The 22,957-nt window shown below is 36.7% G+C and overlaps 1 protein-coding gene and 1 long non-coding RNA gene across 9 annotated transcripts in view; one reads left to right on the top strand and one right to left on the bottom strand.

The window, feature by feature from the left end:
• Nucleotides 1–22,957, top strand: part of CASK (calcium/calmodulin dependent serine protein kinase) — a 369,874-nt gene that overhangs the window by 306,577 nt on the left and 40,340 nt on the right. For all 8 annotated transcript variants that reach the window (XM_065915191.1, XM_065915189.1, XM_065915187.1 and 5 more), the window contains exons 12-15: nucleotides 689–766; nucleotides 3,652–3,732; nucleotides 9,065–9,253; nucleotides 18,094–18,172. In XM_065915191.1, coding sequence (XP_065771263.1) covers nucleotides 689–766; nucleotides 3,652–3,732; nucleotides 9,065–9,253; nucleotides 18,094–18,172 — 427 coding nt within the window. The remainder of the gene's footprint in view (nucleotides 1–688; nucleotides 767–3,651; nucleotides 3,733–9,064; nucleotides 9,254–18,093; nucleotides 18,173–22,957) is intronic.
• LOC136153399 (uncharacterized) overlaps nucleotides 1–22,957 on the bottom strand; it is a 103,429-nt gene that overhangs the window by 58,412 nt on the left and 22,060 nt on the right. The window lies entirely within an intron of this gene.

Here is a 22,957-nt window from a genome sequence, read left to right as displayed (position 1 = left end):
ATCATTTTCAGCTTTTCACTTTTCAAAGCAGACTGTTGAATGAGATGTTTCATCTGAGGCAGAAAGTAATATTTTAGTTGCATTTCTACACTACAGGCATTTTTCTCTAAAAAATTTCTTCAGAAAGTTAAATTTTGGATCATTTAGATTTGTGGAGTTTTTAAAATATCGATTCTTTTCAGTGTCTTCTTGTAATCTATAAATTTACAGGTTAAAAAGGAAAAAGGTTTGTGTCCTTAATTTCTTGCTGAAGGATGCCAGCACTGATACTGTTAATGAACAGCCCTAGTAAAATAAGTATAAACCTTTCATGAGAACATTCCTTCCTAGAAGGAGTTGGGTTTGCCCTTTCCCAAGATTTAGATTTCTGTGAAAATTCCTTCAGACATGTCTTGGCCAGAAAGCATTCTTTCTTTCTACTCTCTATTCGTCTTATTAAATGTCGCTTCTATCAGAGGGAAAAAATGCTGTGATTACTGAAATATTGATGATTTTTTAAAAGATAGGCGTAGCACTCATCCTGACAAGTCTCATTTGAATGAATAAGAGATTTAAGAAGAACATCCCACTGCAGTCATCAGCATGCCTTTTTAAGGGGAAAATATTGTTTCGTGAGATAATAAATATGAAGCTTTGAATTTTAGCCAAGAATTATGAATGTTGATTGGATATTCTCCTTTGCTTTTAGCTGTATGACAAAATTAACACGAAGTCTTCACCACAAATCAGGAATCCTCCGAGCGATGCAGTACAGAGAGCCAAAGAGGTAAGTGATAAGTATTTTGTAAATGTATTTGGGTTTCATATGTGCTACCTTTAATGAAAACGTTTCTGCCACACAGTAAGTGGCAGTTTCCTTGAAGTCACAGCTGGACTATAATACTCAGATTTAGTATTTCTAAGTTTATCACTGAGTATTTACATACAGAAGAGAAAAAAGAAATCTCAGCAGTAACGTTGCCTAGATTTCTAGTTCTAGTTCTGCTATGTAAACTTCAACAGGTTAGCATATTGATTTTACTCCTCTTTTTAAAAAGAAGGAAAAAGTTATTTTACCACACTTGGTGGAAATAGATGTGCTATGAAAATTTGGGTTGCTTTTTTTAAGGTGGTAATATTTGAAAGTTAATTAAATATTTACAGCAGCTAACTTCAGAGAGAAGTCATTTTTATAAATTGCCAGTTAATGTACATCTTTCACAAACTTTTAACTTTTTTATTATAGAAACATGATATTGCAGAAAGTTTGGAAAGTAGAAATTCACCTATAATCCCATCTCCTTACACAGTAATTTTCATTTTCACTTCCCCTTTTCTATTCACTATCATTTGCGTATAAATTTTTTGTAGTTACAATCAAAATGTATCTTTCTGTTGAAAACTGAAAGTGTTAGTCACTCAGTCGTGTCTGACTCTTTGTGACCTCATGGGCTGTAGCCCACCAGGCTCCTCTGTCCATGGGATTTCCCAGGCAAGAATACTGGAGTGGGTAGTCATTCCCTTCTCCAGGGGATCTTCCCAACCCAGGGATCAAACCCCAGTGTCCTGCATTACAGGCAGATTCTTTACCATCTGAGCCATCAGGGAAGCCCCAATCTTTCTTTTAACCTAATGTAATTTAATAAGCATTTTTCCATGCTTCTACTTGGTCTTTGTAAATAAGATCTAATATTGGCATAGTTTTTTCTTTGCTATTACTAAATTATAATGAATTAACAATGCCTCCATTGTTAGACACCTAATGAGATTTTTTTTTCACTTTTTGATGTCATAGAAGTCTTTATCCAAAGAAATATTTTCCTTTGAAAGAGATTATTTTTCTTATAAAGTGAATTACTATGTGAAAGAATATGAAGACCTAATTCCTTCCCGATCAGATTTTAAACACAACACCTGTACTGGAAAATATATATTCACTGAGAAGCAAGACCAAGGAAATAGAGGTGGCAACAGTCAGAAGAGACTCTCTCTAAATTAGGAGACCACACTGCAGTGCTTAAAATCATAGGCTGTGAGAGTAACAGAAAACCAGAGAGAGTATATTGTTTCATCTTTTGTTTGACTGGTAAAAACTCAAAGCATAAAATACACCAAAGGAGAATTGGCTTATTATCATTAAACAATATGAATTAACAGCCTAATCAGCACGAGTTAGAAGAGTACATTTCAATAAGAAAGGGATCTTGTAGTTTTCATTGGTTTGTTCTTACCTGAGGAGGTGATTGAGTAGCACCAGCTAACATCTAATCTTAGGCTAAGTGATCTCAAAACATCCCTTCCTGCTTCAGTTGTAGGACTCTCAAAGGCAAGTCAAGAGACTCCTGATGGGTACATGACTTGCATGCCCCTGACAGCCAGTACTGCTTCAGCAGTCGTTGATCAGCTTGACTTTTTTTTTTCTTCATTTATTTATATTAGTTGGAGGCTAATTACTTTACAATATTGTAGTGGTTTTTGCCATACATTGATATGAATCAGCCATGGATTTACGTGTGTTCCCCATCCTGAACCCCTCTCCCACCTCCCTCAGCTTGACTTTTAGAATTGAGTGCACTGTGTATAACCACTCTGAATCCAACTATCTATAATTAGAACTGCAGTAATGGGTTTACTCTGAAAAGGAACAGAGGACTTCCCAGGGCTCGTGTCACATAATCAAATTTTAAATGGGTAAACTCCATTCTACTGGTAAGGGATCTCTTTTGAAGAACAGTTTCATTTGAAAACCATTTAAACCTGTACAGAGAAAATGTTAGCAACTAATTAGTGAAGAAAATGTGAGTGAAAAGAGGAAAGTTTTTGATTGTGTGTCTTTTTTTTTTTCAACTAGTGGTGGTGGTGGTTTAGTTGTTCAGTCAGGTCCAACTCTGCTGCGCTACAGACTGTAGCCTGGCCTACAGGCCGTAGCCTGCCAGGCTTCTCTGTCCATAGGATTTCCCAGACCAGAATACTGGAGTGGGTAGCCGTTCCCTTCTCCAGGGGATCTTCTCGACCCAGGGATCAAACCTGGGTCTCCTGCATTGGCAGGTTGATTCTTTAACACTGAGCCCACTGAGAACTCTTTCATGCCCTGGCAATTAATTCTAGGAACCATTGCCAAGACGTGGTTTTATCTATGTGAGGAGATGAGTGTGGAGAATAACATTGATTCTGTCAGGCTACAAGAGGTAGTATTTGTGTTTCTCTTCTTTATTTTTGTTTGAGCCTTTGCAATTTTAATCTTTCTGAAAGGAATGGACAGTTTTGTTAATTATAAAAGAAATCTGTTATCAACTTGTACCACAGATTCATCTTGATGGTAAGTTTGGAAAAAGATTTGTGGAGACATTTTCCCATTAAGTTTAATTAAGTTACCTAGGCCTGTAATAAATTTGTATTACAGGCTCGCCATTTTGTTTTGTATTTTTCAATAATCTTTTGAGTTATAGTTGGGTAATGAAGGCAGAGACTATTACAGCAATTTGTTTTATTTTTTATTACCACCAATGTAGTTCCTATGTATTAATAACTTTGAATAAAATGATGAGTTTTTTCCTAGAATAATTATTTTGCCTGCCATAAAAGTCCATTCATACTTTTTAATTTAAAAAGAATTCTATATTTTCTTAATCTAGCATCTTCTTCACACTATTTTATATCTTGTTTTTTTAGGTATTGGAAGAAATTTCATGTTACCCTGAGAATAATGATGCAAAGGAACTAAAGCGTATTTTAACACAACCTCATTTCATGGTGAGTAACAGTTAAACTTCTGTAGAAATAAAACCTCACTTTCAAAAGAGGGTTTTACTAATTCTTACGAAATACAGCCGTCTTCATCAAATGTACTTTCAGCCATATGTCAGAGTGTTAAGATTACAATACCAGATAATACCAAATTGTAAAGGTGCTATTTGCCAACCTCATGGAGTTGGAATAAGAATTAAGTAGATGATACATCTACTGTGCTTTGCACAGTGTCTGATATATCCTTGATGCCTAATAATTGTTAGCTAATGAGTATTATTAGTTACTCCATAGTATCTGTCATGTCTAGGGCATAGTACTCAGTAAAACATTGAATAGATTAGGAACTTACCCATTTGCAGATAAGTTAGTCAACTGACTGTTCTGTGCAGTGTGTTTTCTGCAGATAGAAGCCTGTACATTCTGGACAGATGGGTCTATCTATAAATTGATAAGTAACCCTCAGCTCAATTCCGAGAATGATGTAGAACCATTGATATCAGTAGATCTTTCAGATTCGAAGTAAGCTAAATAAAGAAAATAATATATACCCAAATAAAATCATTTTTTTAAGGTTAAGGCTTTTTTTTTTTCCCCCAAAACCATTAAAGCTAAGACAGCCCCATCTCTCACAACTTACCTAACTTCGAAGCCTTGGTTTATTTTGTTTTTCTGACATCAGAGAGAAATTAATATGTGCATTGCTATTAGTAAGCATTTTCAGAAATAGTAAATAGTTCTGTAATTTCCTGGCTCAGGAAGATCTGCTGGAGAAGGGATAAGCTACCCACTCCAGTATTCTTGGACTTCCCTGGTGGCTCAGCTGGTAAAGAATCTGCCTGCAATGTGGGAGACCTGGATTCGATCCCTGGGTTTGGAAGATTCCCTGGAGAAGGGAAAGGCTACCCACTCCAGTATTCTGACCTGGAGAATTCCATGGACTATATAGTACATGGGGTCACAAAGAGTTGGACACAACTAAGTGACTTTCACTTTCACTTGTAATTTCTGAACACCCAGCTAGATGCTTAAAAGACATTTTCATTTACTCATCAAATATGTAAATGCCTACTGTATGCCAGAGGCCGTGCTGGGCACTAAAGGTAGTGGTGAATAGGATCAGTGAACTTCCATTCTAGGTGGGGCGTGGATAGGTGAACTAGAGACAGACAGTGAGCCAGTGAACAAACAAGATAAGTTCATATAGTGATAATAACTATGAAAAAAAGACAGGACAATTGGGCAGAGATGATAGTAAAGGAGAAGCTATTTCAGAGAGTCAGGAGAAAGGCCTTCTGAGGAGTTAACATGTGGGCTGAGACTTGTTTTATGAAAGAATCAGCTTTCTGAATGTCCAAGCATGGGGAAGAGCAAATGCAAAGGCCCAGAGGCAGGAAAGAGCTTCATAGGGTCAGAGTACAGAAGAAAGGCCATTGTGGCTGGGCTATAGTAAACAAAGGGGAGAGTGGCAGAGGCCAGACCACAAAGGGCCTTCGGGGCCATGGTAAGGAATCTGGATTTTCTCCTGATTGCACAGGTGACAGTGACTTCAAGCAGGAAAATATTGTTAGACCTGTGCTTTTTTTAGAGATTGCTAGAGCTGTTGTGTAGAGAATGGACTGTGGTGAGGATAAGAGTTAAGAGAGAGAGACCAATTAGGAGGCTTCTGTGAGGTGGTAGAGGCTTGGAGAAGGATGGGGTTGATGGAAAATGAGCAGACTGGTATTCTGCTTTAGAGATGGTTGAACACGGACTTGTTGATGGCTGAGATGTGAGGTAATGTGATTAATTACATTTTACAGTTCAGAGAGGAAACTGTACCCTAGAAAGGCTAAGAGGCTTGCTTTAGGTCACCTACCTAGTAAGTGGCCTCATGGAGGTTCAAAATCCAGATCTTTCTGACTCAACGCTGTGCTCTTAAATAACTTGTAACAAGGATTGATTTTCCTATAAACTTAATTTGAACTCAGTGGTCATTCCCAAATTAGCATATGTTTGGATAATGTCCTGTGTGGGAGGTATAATTCTGAGCTGTATATACTATGTTAAACTTTTAAATGCTAGAGCTTTCTATTTTAAAAGCATTTTAAGATCATGATTTCAAATTTGTGGTATTGTTAAAGAAATAATAATAAAGGAAAAAAATTTAATTTATAATTTTTATTATACAAAGTTTGGGAGTTGTTCTTAGCATATAATTTTGTACTTATTTCTTCAATTATTTGACTTTTTCTTTGCTTTCTGATCATTAAAACATGAGGATTTAATATTGGGTTACCTTACATTTAAAAATACAAATACTTATAAATATTTATAGTAATTAAAAGAAGAGTGTATAGGTTTAAATGATTTTTTAAACTCTATACTCAAGAGGTCATGATAAAAAATATTAGCACACTATCCTTTTTCAGTTATTACATTTTAAAGACATGGTTTTTTTTTTTAAAGAGAGCAGATCCTTTGCTTATTGCATTTGTAAAATATAAAACATTAAGGATAAAGACAATAAACAGAATTGAATGTCTATGCTTTGATTTTTTTTCCTTTAAAATTTTATGTCCTAAATCTTATTTTTTGAAATTTGTATCTTACTTTCTCAATAAAAACAAGGTGGTTATAATCACCTTAGGTTGACTTGGAAGTTTCATTATTGAGTGATAAATTTTATGATTTGTAATTAAGAAGCCAGAAGAACCACTTTCAAACCTAAAATTTCTTTTTCCTGTAAATTTTAAATGAATTTTTCCCACTCTAGTCTGAAGTTCTTAGTTGTCTTGCCCATGTCCCTTTTACATACAAAACATAAAATTGTCTTTTTCCTTTTACATGATTCTTCTTATGTAATTAAATATAATAGCTATTTCAGCTTAGTAACAATTGCTGAATCACCTCATAACATACTTGAAGAAAAATATTAAACTCTAATTTCTCTATTTTTTTTGGCATACTCTTTTAATGACGTTTTTGACAATCTGTAAGTGGCCCCTTTTTTTGTTTGTGTATGTATTGGATAAAAGTTTCATTTTGTGGTAGCAGTCTTTTACAGTAGCAAATAAAAGTTAGTATCAAGTATGACCTCATTTGGTGATATAATTTAAGGATTTTCCTCTTACAGTTCAAATTTGGTATTTTTGTGATTGTGGGCTTATCCTTCCTTATAAATAAAACATTAATACAAGTGTTTGCTTATATAATTTAAAAGGATGGATAGAAACTGTTTGCAAAAAACAGTATAAACACTTTCTCCAACCCATGTAACTAGCATTTTCCTAATGAAACTTGGTTCTCTGTTTACCTAGGCATATATCCTCTGGTCATACAAGGCATATTTTTTTAAAATTCACTGTTTATAGAAAACACATCTATAATTAATGCATGCGTGCTAAGTTGCTTCAGTCATATCCAACTCTTTACAACTCTATGGACTGTAGCCCGCCAGGCTCCTCTGTTCATGGGATTCTCCAGGCAAGAATACTGGAGTGGGTAGCCATTCCCTCCTCCAGGGGATCTTCCCAATCCAGGGATAGAACCCGCGTCTCTTATGTCTCTCACATTGGCAGGTGGTTTCTTTACTACAAGCGCCACCTGGGAAGCCCTATATTTAATACAATGAACCAATTTTAACAGATGAAGTTTTTCAATTCACCTATAATTAATTTTTGCTTTCTGCCTTAAATCTTAGTCTCTTAAGAGACTCTAATTAAACCAGCCAAAGAAGGATTTCCCCACATAGCCCAGCCACCACCACTTTGGCCAGGGGTACTCATGTAGGGTGTAGCCAGGACACAGGTCAGGAAGTCCAGGTCCCCAGGGCCACTGTGGAGGCTGGCTTTCAAACTGTGCTACTTACTGTCCCTCGGTGCCTATACCAGCCCTCTGAGATCTTGCAAATATCTGCCATTTCTATTATAAATTCAGATGGGTATTGAATAGAGCATACGCTCTATTGATGACTAATCAACACCATCATCTTTATGATTTTACCACATTGTTACCTTATTTTTGCCTCCTATATATAACTGAAAAGTGAAAATAGCCGAGTCATGACTTTGGTAAATCTTTTAATTAAATAACTTGAGATGCTACAAGTTATGCTGTGAAGGCAATTTTAATTATGTTTCATTATCTCAGATATTTCATTACCCTACAGATCACAGATTTAAAAAGAACTGAATTTATAGTTAGCTCACAAGAAAACATAATGTATAAAGTGCCAAATACGTTGATACTCAGCTGTAAAATTCTCTTTGAAGTAGAAATGCTAAAATATTTATTCTTATTAAAAACTTTCTTATGATGGCATGAAATGTACAGTAAGTGGAAGAATAGCCTTTTCAGGGGAACAAAGGATGTTTATTACCCAGTTTCACCAGGAGGACATATGGAGATATCAACACAAAGAAATCACTTTGCAAAAAGAAGTCATGATAATAACTGTCAGCTTATTTTTTGTTTAGTGCTCCAAAAAGTAGAAATGAGCAAAAACAGTAACTAGGTTTAAGATTTTGAGTTCCATATCATGTGATATTTGGGGAAATTACATTTCTTCAAATACATTTGTGTGTGGTTTTATTTCTTTTACTAAGTCGTACATTATAAATTATCCTTTGCATTATATAGCAGTTATTGTTAATACCACTGGTAAAAGATATTTGCTCAAGGCACCAATTATTGCACTGTTTCTCTTTAAATTTGTTTTCATTTTAAGCCCCAGCACAAATTTGCCAGCTCTATGTACAAAAGATTCTTTCTGCTCAATTATTTCAAATTGTGTTATGTCAGCCTTTAATTGAGCAAGTTAGTTGGACATTTTTTTAGAGCATCAGACAACACCTCTTACCCAGATAATGAGCAGACACATCCATTCATTGATTGGCTCACTCATTCTTTCCTTTGTTCCTTCATTCTTAAAACTCCATCTATCATGATTGTGCATGCTCAACTGCTTCAGTCATGTCCGACTCTTGGTGACCCAAGAGACTGTGACCCGCCAAGCTCCTCTGTCTTTAGGATTCTTCAGGCAAGAATACGGGAGTGGATTGCCATGCTCTCCTCCAGGGCATCTTCTTGATCCAGAAAATGAATCCCTGTCTCTTGTGTCTCCTGCTTTGGCAAGCGGGTTCTTCACCACTAGTGCCACCTGGGAAGCTCCATCTGTCATGATTATGTGTCAGAAAGAAATTATGGCATGGTTCTATCTAGGTGTAATGTGCTTTGAATTCTCTTTAGATGAGAGATACCTTTGAGAGGCAAAGAATAATTTTATATGTGTTTATGTAATAGACTCCTACTGAAACAGTTCTATTACTAATATTTTATTTCCCTCATAAAATATCAGGCCTTACTTCAGACTCACGATGTAGTGGCTCATGAAGTTTACAGTGATGAAGCGTTGAGGGTTACACCTCCTCCCACTTCTCCCTATTTAAATGGTGATTCTCCAGAAAGCGCAAACGGAGACATGGATATGGAGAATGTGACCAGAGTTCGCCTGGTCCAGTTCCAAAAGAACACAGATGAACCAATGGTAAGTGGGGCGGGGGCGGGGGCGGGGGGAAATCTCCTGTATTCTCATAAAATCCCAGCATGAGTTCGAGCAGCTACCTTCAACCTATACTGGTAGAGGTGGGGAGGAAAGGAGGGTGCAGAGAATTTTCAAGAAATCAGTTTCCAGATCCTCATTTCAAGGCCACCACCATACCCCCGCCCCCACTACCCCCACCTAAAATTGTCCTGCCTGAGGTGCCTAAGGTGTGTTGCCTAAGGTGTCCGTGCCTAAGGTGTGTTGGCTTTCCTTCCCACCTCTCCTTACACAGTTGCTCTTCAACATCAACAAAAAAAGGGCAGACCTGATATATTAGTCTAGCATGTAAAGACCTCTGGGACAGCAGAGAAAGGGTCCAGTGTGAAATACTGGAATTGGTGTTGAAAAGGTGAACGTCTCAAATTCCTTTTACAAGTTGAGTGTTGTCCAGATCTTTTGCCTTCAACAAAATTAGAGGAAGACTAATTGGGAAAACATTCAAAGAATTGAGTGCCATTGTTAAAGTTCCTTCCATTCTCACCTACCTGTTTAGTATGAATTCACCTTCTCAGTTCTTAGGTGTAGCATTGGAATAGAACTGATGCTGAACCCTGCTTCATCCTCATACAATTTACATAGACTGGGAAGATCAAGGAAAGACTCCTTGACGTTAACTGCACAGAGGGGACAGTGAGAGGGGAGACCATCAAGCCAAACCAAGTAGCACATGCAGAAACCTGCTAGTGAAAAGGCTCTTAGCCCAGTTTCAAAATGGAAAGAAGGCACCACAGCTAGACTGTAGAAAACAAGATGTGTGTCAGGAAGAGGACCTCATAAGTATTGATTTTGTTATCTATTTTAAAAACAGAGGCTATTAAAGAGTTTTAAGCGGGGAGATAAAATCAGATTTTCATTTTAGAAATAAGCACTCTGGAAGATGGATTAGAGGGGGACAAGAGTGGCTAGGGGGAGACCAGTTAAGAGACTGTAGCTGCAGTAATACATGGAAGAGATGATGGAGTTCTGAACTAGAGGGATGGATGTCGAATGGAAAGAAAGGAATAGATTCAATAAAAGAGTAATTCAGGAGACCTTGAGAATGGATTGACGATGGGGACTGAGGCAGAAGCGAGTGTCAAATATGACCCTAAGCTTTAGGTTTTTCACACCCAAGTGAACAGTAATGCTACCCATTGAGACAGGGAGTATTGGGAAAGTTCCAGTTTTTAGGAGGAATGATTTCTTTAGGAAAACATTCAAATGTATATATTCCTATCTGCTCCTCAGAGCACAGAAAAGGGATACTGGGATATAGGAAAACAGATTACTTAGGAAAGTTGCCCAGTTGCTTTCCAGGTTAAAGGAAGAATTACAGAGCAGTGATCCTATGATGGCAATTTCCAGAAAGCCCTCAACCCTAGACATTCAGGTTGTAATTCTCACTTATTGTTCTTTGCCAGTTAGACTGTATTATCTCAGTACTTACAGCAGACATGGGACATGCAAGTCACCTCACCCCTTTGGTGCTCGCCAAGCAACTCTTAAGAGTCCAGGCAGTAGCAGCTTTGGGTCCCTCAGGCAAATCACTCCGTGTCTGTGGAGGCCTCATTTTGCTCATACTTAGCAAGTATGACCAAAAGTGTGCTTGATTTCTACCTACCCAGATCCTACCCAGCTCTGAAAGTCTAACACTCCCCTCATTCATTTCATATATTCATTCACTCATTTAGCAAATGTTTTTAAGTACCTACTATGTGCAGAAAAGACCCTGGTGCTGGGAAAGATTGAGGGCAGGAGGAGAAGGGGGTGGCAGAGAGTGAGATGATTGGATGGCATCACCGATTCAATGGACATGAGTTTGAGCAAACTCTGGGAGATAGTGAAGGACAGGCAAGCCTGATATGCTGCAGTCCATGGGGTTGCGAAGAATCAGAGAAGACAGCGGCTGAACAACAAAAATGTGCAGATGACTGCATGCCAGTGACGTAGTGGCAGACAAGACATTGCCCGTTCCTGGAGCTCAGTTTCCATAGGACTACCTACTTTTTTTTTAGGCCACTCTATGCAGCATGCAGGCTGTTAGTTCCCCAGCCAGGGATAGAACCTGCCCCCCCTACACAGGAGGCACAGAGACTTAACCACTGGACCACCAGAAAGTCCCAGGGCTCCCTACATTAAACAAGTAGATAGGTACTTTAGCACAGTTTGTTTAACAGGTGCGATTATGACAGAACTATAGGGAAGGAAAGGCTGTGTCAGAGAAGCGGGAGAAGGGGTGATGTTCAGCCAATCAGAGTAGATAAGAAAGTGGAAGGGACCACAAGAAGGAGGCACAGGGATTTCTCTGGTGGTCCAGTGGTTAAGTCTTGGCCTTCTAGTAGAAAGGGTGCAGGTTCGATCCCTGCTCCAGGAGCTGGGATCTCACATGCCTCATGGCCAAAAAGAACAAAACAAAACAGGAGCAGTATTGTAATGGATTCAATAAAGACTTTAAAAAAAGAAGGAGGAGGAGGAGGCCCAGAAGTGTCTTGTGATCATCATGTTCTAAAGCAATCCAATGACAGTTGCTTGATGTTCCGTATAAAGGTTAACTACATTAGAAAGATAGACTGAGTAAAAGCATAAATCTGTACCCCTGAGTTACATTTTTCCGCACGCAAAAAATAGCCTTGAGTCTTCCCCAAAAGTCTCCTTAAAGAAGCCCTTCTCTCTTCCATCTTCTGTGATCCTAGTGAAGGTGTGTAGTTCTTCTCCCTTTAATTGATTGCCATAAAAATGGAAATTATTTTATCTGAAATATATTTTCAGGAATATAGTTTTCTATAGTTTTACATTTAATACAACTTTATTTGCTTATCTGTCCTGTTAAAAAACATAGTATCATGCAGCATATACTTGTATGATTTCTTTTGCTTTTTGGACCTTCTAAAATATATCCAACTATGTATGCTAGGTCCATCCCCCAAGGGTGATATATTCACATTACACCCTTGTTTTCCCATTTTTAACATCACACTTTTAATTATTTCTCTATTGACTGGGAAACTCCCATAGTTGCATGTGTTAAACACTGAACTTCAAATAGCGTAGACAATTGGGAAGAGGCTTATGTAAACAAGGAAAAGCCAGGAGTTTATAGCAAGCTGGGCTAGGTTCAGCAGTAGCTGGGCCAAGCCTTTCCCTGGAATTTGGGAACTTGTGAACAGAGAAAACATGAGTCAGTTCTTCTCTGCAGAGAAACATTTGAAGCAGACAAAATAATAAATATTAACTTCGGTTGATTTGAGGTGAACTTTCCCTGACCATGAGAGGAGACAATGGGGTTGCAAAGAGTCAGAGATGACTGAGCAGCTGAACAACGATGTGCAGGTGACTGCACTGCATGCCAGATATGTAGTGGCAGACAAGACATTGCCCCTTCCTGAAGCTCAGTTTTCATAGGGCTGCCTACTTTTTTTTGTCTGTCTATCTCATTCACTTCCATGCCTAGCAGAGTATCTGCCATATAACAGGTTCACAGTAATATTGGTTGAATGAATATGCTAATTTGGTAATTTCAAGAATGGAACCCTCATTGTACTATCATTTCCCTTATGAAATTAGATTTGACTTACACATTAATTTACAGCATTTTTCCAGGAACACCTCTCTTGGTAACCATATGTGCTGATTGAATGTACAAGTTGGAAATGAAACTTGAGCAGTACAGTTGAATGTGGGACTAGAAACATTTGGGAAACCAGTTTCTTTTTAATTGCTTGCTTGCCACTTCTAAGAACCACAAAATAGGAACTGTGCAAAGTTATATGTTGTAGAATTGTACAAATTCAGGCAGGGTCTAGATTATAAAGTCTCAAATATTTTCATGGCACTTTCTAACAGAGTGCTATTTTCCAGTGAAGAAGATAAGACAGAGTCCTGCTACCCCCAATCATCTCAAATTCAAGACCAGTTTTCACTGAGGGAGCTTGTTAAAAAATATAGATCTGGGCTCTATTCCAGACTAATCCAAAGAGTGAAATTAAAAATCAGTATTATCTAAAAGGTCTCCATGTGATTCTTTGAATCAACCAAGTCTAGTACAAAGATATGTTTATGAAAGCTTGTCTTATAATGGTGAATAACTGGAAAGTAAGAGTTGTAACCGGACTTCCCCAGTGGTCCAGTGGTTGGGAATCTGCCTGCCAATGCAGGGAACATGGGTTTGATCCCTAATCCAAGAAGATTCCACACGCCATGGGGCAACTAAGTCCATGCACCCCAACTACTGAGCCTGCGAGCCGCAACTACTGAAGCCCCGCTCTATAAAGCCCGTGCTCCACAACAAGAGAAGCCACCACAGCGAGAAGCCCACACACCACATCTAAAGAATAATCCCCACTCACCACAACTAGAGAAAGCCTGCATGTGGCAATGAAGACCCAGCACAGCCAATAAATAAATAAATATTTTTTAAAAAGACCAGTCCAGAAGGCTTGTAATTAAAGACAAAAAGTTATAATCTATTCCATAGAATAGTATTCTGTCATTAAGTATACAGAGGTTCCACTTCTGAAAAAGATGAAGTAGCAGGTAACAGATTTACCTTCTCACCTGAAACAACAACAACATAAAAGAACACACACAACAATGAAAGAACTGTTTTCAAGATATTGGGCATCTGGCAGCAAAGGACAGTGATCCCTAAGAAACAGGAAGCAAATAAGGTGAGCCCAGTGATTGTCCCACCTTACTGACATGAGAGAGTTTCCAGGCCACAGCATGGTGAGGGGAAACTGAGGCAGAGCAGGCAGACTCCCTGAGGACACAGAGCTGAGGGCCTGGGAAGACCAAAGCAATAACACTCATAGGACAGAGTGCTGAAGTGGAGAGAGCTGCAGAGAGAGAAAACTCTAGAGGGTCCCCCTCATGTATTTATCTGAATAATGATCTGCACGTTTATGACAGGAACCTACTCAGAGCCAAGGAAAGGCCATCCAAAAGTTTAAGAGGGAACAGTGCCTGACCCTCACTGTCTGTTCCCACCACCCAGACTAGAAAAACCAATTCAAGGAGCATTGTGTGGAGTGCTTAGGAAGGTCTCGCCTCAGTAATGAGGAATTATTAGCCCTAGACAGAGAATTGCTCCAGACCCGCCTTAACAAATCCTGAAAGCAAGGCCCAAAGGATCACTCTTTCCAAATAACTGAACTACATCCCAGGACAAAGCTTGAGAATATAGAAATAAAAAAATAACTGACAGCAGTATTAGAATTAACAGGAAAATTGCACTGTGGGATTAATGGCAGTTTAGACATTTCAGAAGAATAAAATTAGATTAGTGAACTCAAAAGACATAGCAATAGAAACTACCCAAAACAAAACACAGAAAGAAAAAAGAACTTTGAGAAATGAAAAGAATATCACGGAGCTGTGGGACAACTTCAAGCAACCTAATATTTGGTTCATTGGAATCTATGAGGGAGAAGAGGGTGAGGAAGAAACAAAATGTTTTTGAAGAAATAATGGCTGAAAACATTCCAAATTTGATGAAAACTATAAATCTGCAGATAAAAGAACCATAGTGAACCCCAAGCACAAGACACATGAAGAAAACAACACCAAGGTACATCATAATCAAACTGTTTAGAACCTGCGATAAACAGGAAGATCTTAAAAACAGAGATAAAAAGGAAATGTTACATACAGGGGGACAAAGATGAGTGATATCAGATCTCTTATGAGAAACAGTATAATCAAGAAAACAATAATTTTAAAGTACTAGGGGGAGAAAAAAACCTCTCAACTTAGAATTCTAAACCCAGTATAATTATCTATCATAAAATAAAGGCAAACTATATAGAACAGTATGGAGTTTCAAAAAAAACTAAAATATAGAGCTACCATATGACCCAGCAATTCCACTCCTAGACATATATCTGGAGAAAACCATAATTTGAAAAGATGCATGCACCCCAGTGTTCATTGTAGCACTATTTACAATAGCCAAGTCGTGGAAGTGACATAAATGTCCATCAACAGAGGAATGGATAAAGAAGATGTGATATACAGTGTGTGTGTGTGTGTGTGTGTACTAGAATATTGTTGGAATTTTTATTCAGCCACAAAAAGGAATGAAATGGTGCCATTTGCAGAGATTTGGATGGACCTAGAGATTGTCATACAGAGTGAAGTCAGAGAAAAACAAATATAGTATCACTTATATGTGGAGTCTAGAAAAATGGTAGAGATGAACTTACTAGCAAAGCAGAAACAGAGTCACAGATATAGAGAACAAACTTATGGTTACCAAGGGGGAGAGCAGGACGAATTGGGAAATTGGAACTGACATATGTACACTAATATGTATAAAATAATTAATGAGAACCTACCATTTAGCACAAGAAACTGTACTTGATGCTCTGTGGTGACCTAAATAGGAAGGAGATCTTAAAAAGAGTGGATATATGTATGTGATATGCATATTATATATATGTATATATATATATAAGATTCGCTTTGCTGTACAGCAAGGAAATAACACAACATTGTAAAGCAACTATACTCCAAATAAAAATTAATTTAAAAGATAAAATAGTATTTTAAAAAACACTAATTTAAAAAAGGCAAAATAAAGACATTTTCAGACTTACCAAAACAAAAAGAATTCGATAGACTTACAGTGTAATAAATGTTAAAGGATATCCTTATCATTTAAATCTCTCTGGAAGGTAAATGGAAGTCTAAACAAAAATAGTAGCAATGTGTTTGGGATTTTTTAACATGTAAAGGTAAAATATATAACAGCACAAAAGTCAGGAGGAAGGAAGTGGAAGTATACTGTTGTAAGATTGTTATACATTTCACATGGTATAATATCACTTGAAGGTAGACTGCTAAGTTAAAGATGTATGCTATAAACCCTAAAGCAACCACTAAAACAACAAAACAATTATAGCTAATAAAACAGGAGGGGAAAATAGAATGAAAATAAATAAACTAATCCAAAAGAATGCAGAAAAGGGGAGCATAGGAGAGATGGGACAAATAGAAATCAAATGGCAAGAAGATATGTTCGTCAGTAATCGGTAATCATATTAAATATAAATTGTCTAAATTCTCCCAAATTAAAAAGTAGAGATTGTCAGATTGGGGTATAGGAGGGAAGCAAGACCAAATTATATATTGCCCACAAGAAATGCTTTATAAATAAAAACAAATCATTTTAAAGGAAAAGACTAGAAAAAGATATACTATGATGACATTAATCAAAAGGAAGCTGGAATGACTATATTAATATCAAAGTATATTCTCAAGCCACAATGGAATTAAATTAGAAATGAATAACAGAAAGATGTCAGGAGAAATCCTCAAGCACTTGAAAACTAAACTATACAATTCCAAATAACCCATGGATGAAAGAAGAAATCAAAAGAAAAATTTTAAAGTATTTTGAAGTGAATGAAAATGAAATCACAACATACCAGAACTTGTAGAATACTGCTAAAACAGTACTTAGGGAGAAAAGTGTAGCACTAAATACCAGTCTTTAAAAAAAAGAAATATCTTAAAACAATGACCTCAGCTTCTACCTTAAGAAACTAGAACCAGGGACTTTCCTGGTGGTCCAGTGGCTAAGACTCCGCGCTCCCAAAGCAGAGGGCCCAGGTTCGATGCCTGGTCAGGGAACTAGAGATCCCACATGCTGCAAGGAAGATCAAAGATCCCCCATGCTGCAACTAAGACCTGGTGCAGCTAAATAAAGTAATTCATTTAAAAAAAAAGAAAAGAAACTAGAACCAAAAAAAAAAGAGCTAATTAAACCCAAAGTAAGTGAAAGAAAAGAAATAATAAAGATCAAAGTGGAAATCAATGAAATAGAAAGTGAAACAATAAAAAAATCAATAAAACAAGCTTTTCCTTGGACAAGATCAGATCAATCAGGTGTGGGGGTGAGGACACTAATTACCAGTATCATGCATAAGAGAAGTGACATTACTCCAGATCCTACAGATATAAAAAGAATAATAAGAAAATATGGTAAACAACTTTATGTCAATAAATTCAGCAACCTAAATTAAATAGACACATTTTTGGGGAGACAAACTACCAAAACTCACTTTGGAATAAACTGAATTGCCCTATACTATTTAAAAATTGAAGTTAGTTTTTTTAAAAATCCTTCAAAGAAAACTCCAGGCCAAAATGGCTTTACTGGTAAATTCTACCAAACATATAATAAAGAAACCGTACCAATTGTACACAGACTCCTCCCAAAACATTGAAAAGGGAAGAATTCTTCTCAACTTACTATTTTTGATGAAAAGGAGGAGGAAGAGGTATAATAGCTACTAGCATTACCCTGATACCAAAACCAGACATTTTGCAAGGAAAGAAAACTACAGACCAGTAACCCTTCTGTATTTAGATGCACAAATTCTAAACAAATCCATACCTCAAAAAAGAAAAATACATCATGACCAAGTGGAGAATTAGCAACATGGAAAATACTTATAAGATTAAAAAGCATTATATAAAATATATGTATGCTAAAAAAAGTATAAAAAATTAAAAAATAAATAAAACGAAAAAAAAGAAAAAAATTTTTAAAGATTTTTAAAAAAGATAAAAAAGAACCAAAAAAAGCCAAAAAAAAATTTTTTAAATATGTATGTATGCTATTGTTAGAGTAACCAAAATATCAAAATTAATTTCTGTCATGGCATAGTGGAGTTTTCTCCTCCATTTTCCATATTTTCTTTAATGTTTACCTACTTTTGTAGTTAAGGTTATCTACAGCATGATCACAGATATAAAAAGAATGCCCTCTCATAGTAATTCTCTTTTTGCTTAACTTTTTACAGGGAATCACTTTAAAAATGAATGAACTAAATCACTGTATTGTTGCAAGAATCATGCATGGGGGCATGATTCACAGGCAAGGTAAGTTCCATATATAATTCTTTCTTTCCTACCTTAAATTTTTTTTCGTATAGTATAGTGTTTTATGATCCATATAAAAAATGGCGGGGTAGGGGGAATCAGGATGGGGAACACATGTAAATCCGTGGCTGATTCATGTCAGTGTATGGCAAAAAACACTACAATACTGTAAAGTAATTAGCCTCCAACTAATAAAAATAAATGAATAAATAAATTATGTGATGAATATTAAAAAATCAGTTTTATTGATGGTTTATATAAATGATTTATCTGTCTTTGGTTTTAATCACTGTTGGCCTCCACTCACTTGTATTCATTTTCACATGCTTCAGTTATACTATACAGTTCTGTTGCTGGAGCATCTCTGTGTTACTCTTTAGATCCTGACTTATTAGAGGCCATGGGAGATAAACTGAAGTATCATATGGGTCCCAGGATATATGGAAGACATCTACTATGGGATCTAAGATATATGTATATATACTTGCAAAGTTAAATGACAGTTGACTACTCTAATTCATTCAGGAATGTGATATACTAATAAATTAGGAAATTAGAGTTTGATAAATAACAATATAATATTTCAGTGATAAAATAAGAAAGATCAAATCTGTGATTAAGTTCTTAACACCTGCTACAGTAAATGCAGTTAAGAAGGGAATTCACTAAGGACTGAAGTAGACAAAAAATGATTTTTTGAGAAAGTGGAACTACTGTTAACTCTCCAATGGATAAGATTTGGACATGTAGGTTTAGGTTCCTCTTTGAAGCAACTGTGTTATATGCATTAGTATTTAGAGCCTGATCCAAAAGTGATTCTCCTGTCCAAAAATTAAACTTCCTTTCTTTGAGATCATGTTGTACATGTGCTTAACACCTCTTTCCTTCACCCTGGAGAGCAAGAGGTAACACCATCAGCCTTTTAGTACCTTCTTGTCGTCTTTAGAGATGACTGCTTATGTACACAGATGCCCAGCATTTTTATTCTGTCCTATTTTAAATCCACAAATTTGAAATTATCTTAAAATACATGACCATTGTTGTTTAAATTTACATAAATGTTTACAATTTTATTTGTTCATTATTCCTTTTGCATTGCAGACCATCCTTTGGTGAGCATTTTTCGTTCTTCCTAAACTACATCCTTTATAGTTCCTTTAGTGATAGTCTCTTGTTGATAAACTCCCTCAGGTGGTGTTATCTGTAAATATTTCATTTCCACCTCAATCTTGATTACTTTTGCTGAGAGCACAATTTTAGGTTAATGGTTACCATTCCATTTTCTTTTGGCATCTGTTGTTTGATCTTGAGAAGCCTGGTGTCACTACAATTGTCCTTGCTTTGTAGGTGATCTCTCTTTTCCCCCTGGACTTTTTAAGCTCTTTGTCTTCGATGTTCTGTAGTTTTACTACCTCCTGGCATGGCTTTCTTTTTATTTATCCTATTTGGGATACATTATTCTTCCTGGAGCTGTGTGATCATAATTGCATTATTCAAGAAAATTTGAAACCATTTGAATGGATGTTAACTTTCAAACATGGTTAGAACAGTGCAGTGAGTTCAAGTAGAGAAACCATTTGAAACCAATTTCTTTTTTTTTCCCATTTTTTTTACATGTGTTTTTTTTTCCTTTTTTTTAATTTACTTATTTATTTTTTCCATTTATTTTTATTCGTTGGAGGCTAATTACTTTACAATATTGTTGTGGTTTTTGCCATACATTGACATGAATCAGCCATGGATTTACATGTGTTCCCCATCCCGATCCCCCCTCCCACCTCCCTCTCCATCCCATCCCTCTGGGTCTTTAGGAAGCTGTGGTACATATACACTATGGAATATTACTCAGCCACTAAAAAGAATTCATTTGAATCAGTTCTAATGAGATGGATGAAACTGGAGCCCATTATACAGTGAAGTAAGCCAGAAAGATAAAGACCAATACAGTATACTAACGCATATATATGGAATTTTAAAAGATGATAACAATAACCTTGTATGCAAAACAGAAAAAGAGACACAGATGTACAGAACAGACTTTTGGACTCTGTGGGAGAAGGCAAGGGTGTGATGTTCAGAGAGAACAGCATTGAAACAAGGATACTATCAAGGGTGAAACAGATCACCAGCCCAGGTTGAAACCATATTTCTTAAAATATTGCCTCTTCATTCTCTCCATCATCTCCTTCTGAACTCTAGGTAAATGTGTGTTAGACATTCCCTCCATATCTCTTAATATCTTTTTCATGCTTTATTTCTTGTTTCCTATCTTCCTTATCTCCTTATTTCTCTGACCTGCATTCTAGTTAATTTATTTGGTTATGTCTTCCAATTAGCTGAAACTCTTCAGCCATATCTGAACTCCTGTTCAACTCCATTCATTGACTTATGCTACTGATTATATTTTTCCTTTCTAGAAGTACTAGTCACTTGTTCTTATTCTTATTTTCAGATCTGTCTGTTCACATCTGATAATGTCTTGTTGCATGCTCATCCTTGCAAAAAAGGTCCCTTTCTTTCTTTTTCTTTAACATATAGCTATTTTATACAGGCATACCTTAGAGATATTACAGACTTGGTTTCAGACCACTGCAATAAAATGAGTCACATGAACTTTTTTGTTTCCCAGTGCACATAAAAGTTATGTTTGTACTATGCTATTATCTACTAAGTGTACAGTAGCATTATTTCTTTTAAAATGTATATAATTTAAAATTACTTTATTACTAAAAAATACTAACCATCATCTAAGCCCCAGCAAATCATATTCTTTGCTCCTGGTGGAGGGTATCGTCTAGATGTTGATGGCTGCTGATTGGTTAGGGTGGTGGTTGCTGGAGGCTGAGGTGGCTGTGGCAGTTTCTTAAAATAAGACAACAGTGAAGTTTGCCTCATTGATCTACTCTGCCTTTCACAAATGGTTTCTTTGTAGCATGTACTGCTGCATGATAGCATTTTACCCATGGTAGAACCTCATTCAAAACAGGAGTAAATCCTCTCAAACTCTGCCACTGCTTTATTAACTAAGTTTATGTAATATTCTAAATCCTTTGGTGCAATTTTGTTTGCCATCTTATATAAGCATGGTTCATAATACCCCCAAAACAGCAGAGATCACTCATCACAGATCACCATAACAAATATAATAATGATGGAAAAGTTTGAAATATTGTGAGAATTACCAAAATGTGATACAGAGACAGGAAGTGAGCAAACGCTGTTGGGAAAATGGCGCAGATAGACTTGCTCAACACAGGGTTGCCACAAACCTTCAATCTATAAAAAATGTGGTTATCTTTGAGGCACAGTAAAGCAAAGCACAAGAAAATGAGGTATTCCTGTAGTCTATATCTGACCACTCCAGCATCTGTCCTCCTTGAGGATCTAAATCTATTTCTTCTCTTTCTGATGACTCACATAATAGTTTGCCTTATTGTATGTTTGGTGATCTTTGATTATAAGCTTATTGCTTGCTCAAATTAGTAGAAGTCCTGGGAGCCTAAACCGGGAATACTTTCCTTCAAAAATGGTCTGTTCTGTGTTTTACCAGCTGCCACAGAGTGCCACTGAACTGGGTCTTGGCTCCCTGCAGAATCCTGGGCTTAGCTTCTAACTTGCTATTGGCCCAAGACTCAGAAGGCAGCCAGCAGGCAGTGCAGCAATGGCATCTACCCCTCCCACTGGTTTCATTCCATCTTGATTTTGCCACCACTCTGGATCCAGCTCACTGGGTTCTTATCTGTGGACGGGAGAGTGGGGATGGAAATGGGAAGTATTCTTGGGGATTCACATTCATTTTGTGAGACCCAGTAATACTTCAAGGGGTGAGTCCTACACGGGATATAGTTGTAAGAGAGTCTATGAGTGCCTAATCCACCATATTGAAGACAAATGTCCCCAAATTTTTGTTTTATGTTTTATTATGTTAACTTTCAAACATGGTTAGAGAGAACAGTGCAGTGAGTTCAAGTAGAGAAAAGTGAAAAGAATAGTGCAATGATCACCTATGTACGAATAACCCAGGTAGAATTATTGTTGATTCATGACCATACTGATTTCACCTGTATTTGCCCTACTGCCCCTGGATTACTTTGAAGCAAAGACAAGTCTCTTTATTTATCTGCATTTTAGTGTGTATGTCTTAAAGATACCATGAGCTTTTCATAATGAAGTCAGGTCAATAACTAAACGTGTGAGCAATTCATAAATAAAGCAAAAATTTACATAACATAACCATTGTTTCTCACTTTTTCTAGTTGAAGTGTGACAGAACCCTGAAATGCCTGCCTACCAAATTATTATTAAAAAGTTGCAGTATGTCTAATATAAATTTATTGATATATAGATATTATCACCACAATTCTTTGAAAAATCAACAACCTTTGTACCATATTTGGTAGATAATAATGATGATGACAGCAAATACTTAAATGGCACTATGCACCAAGAACAGTTCTAAGTCCTCTGCATCTATTAAACTCATTTAATCCTTACAACAATCCTATGAGATAGATACTATTTTCATCTCCATTTTATAAATATGAGTTTTCAGGGAAATTTTCAGTAAGTTACCCAAGATCTTGAAGCTAGTACATGATGAAGCAGAGATATGAACCCAGACAGGTCGCATATGGAAGTCATAGTTGTAAACAGCTGTATACATAAGGACTCTCTCAGAAAAATAAGCAGGTTTTTACAGTCATCTTTCAAAACTCTCCTCCGTAAGTTAGGTGTATCTGTTTTGGCGAGTTTACTATATGAGCCTAACTCATACCTGGTTCTGGA

This window comes from Muntiacus reevesi, chromosome X, assembly GCF_963930625.1.
Source record: "Muntiacus reevesi chromosome X, mMunRee1.1, whole genome shotgun sequence".
NCBI lineage: Eukaryota > Metazoa > Chordata > Mammalia > Artiodactyla > Cervidae > Muntiacus > Muntiacus reevesi.
The sequence above is the reverse complement of the archived record's forward strand: the minus strand, read 5'-3'. Positions and strand labels throughout refer to the sequence as shown.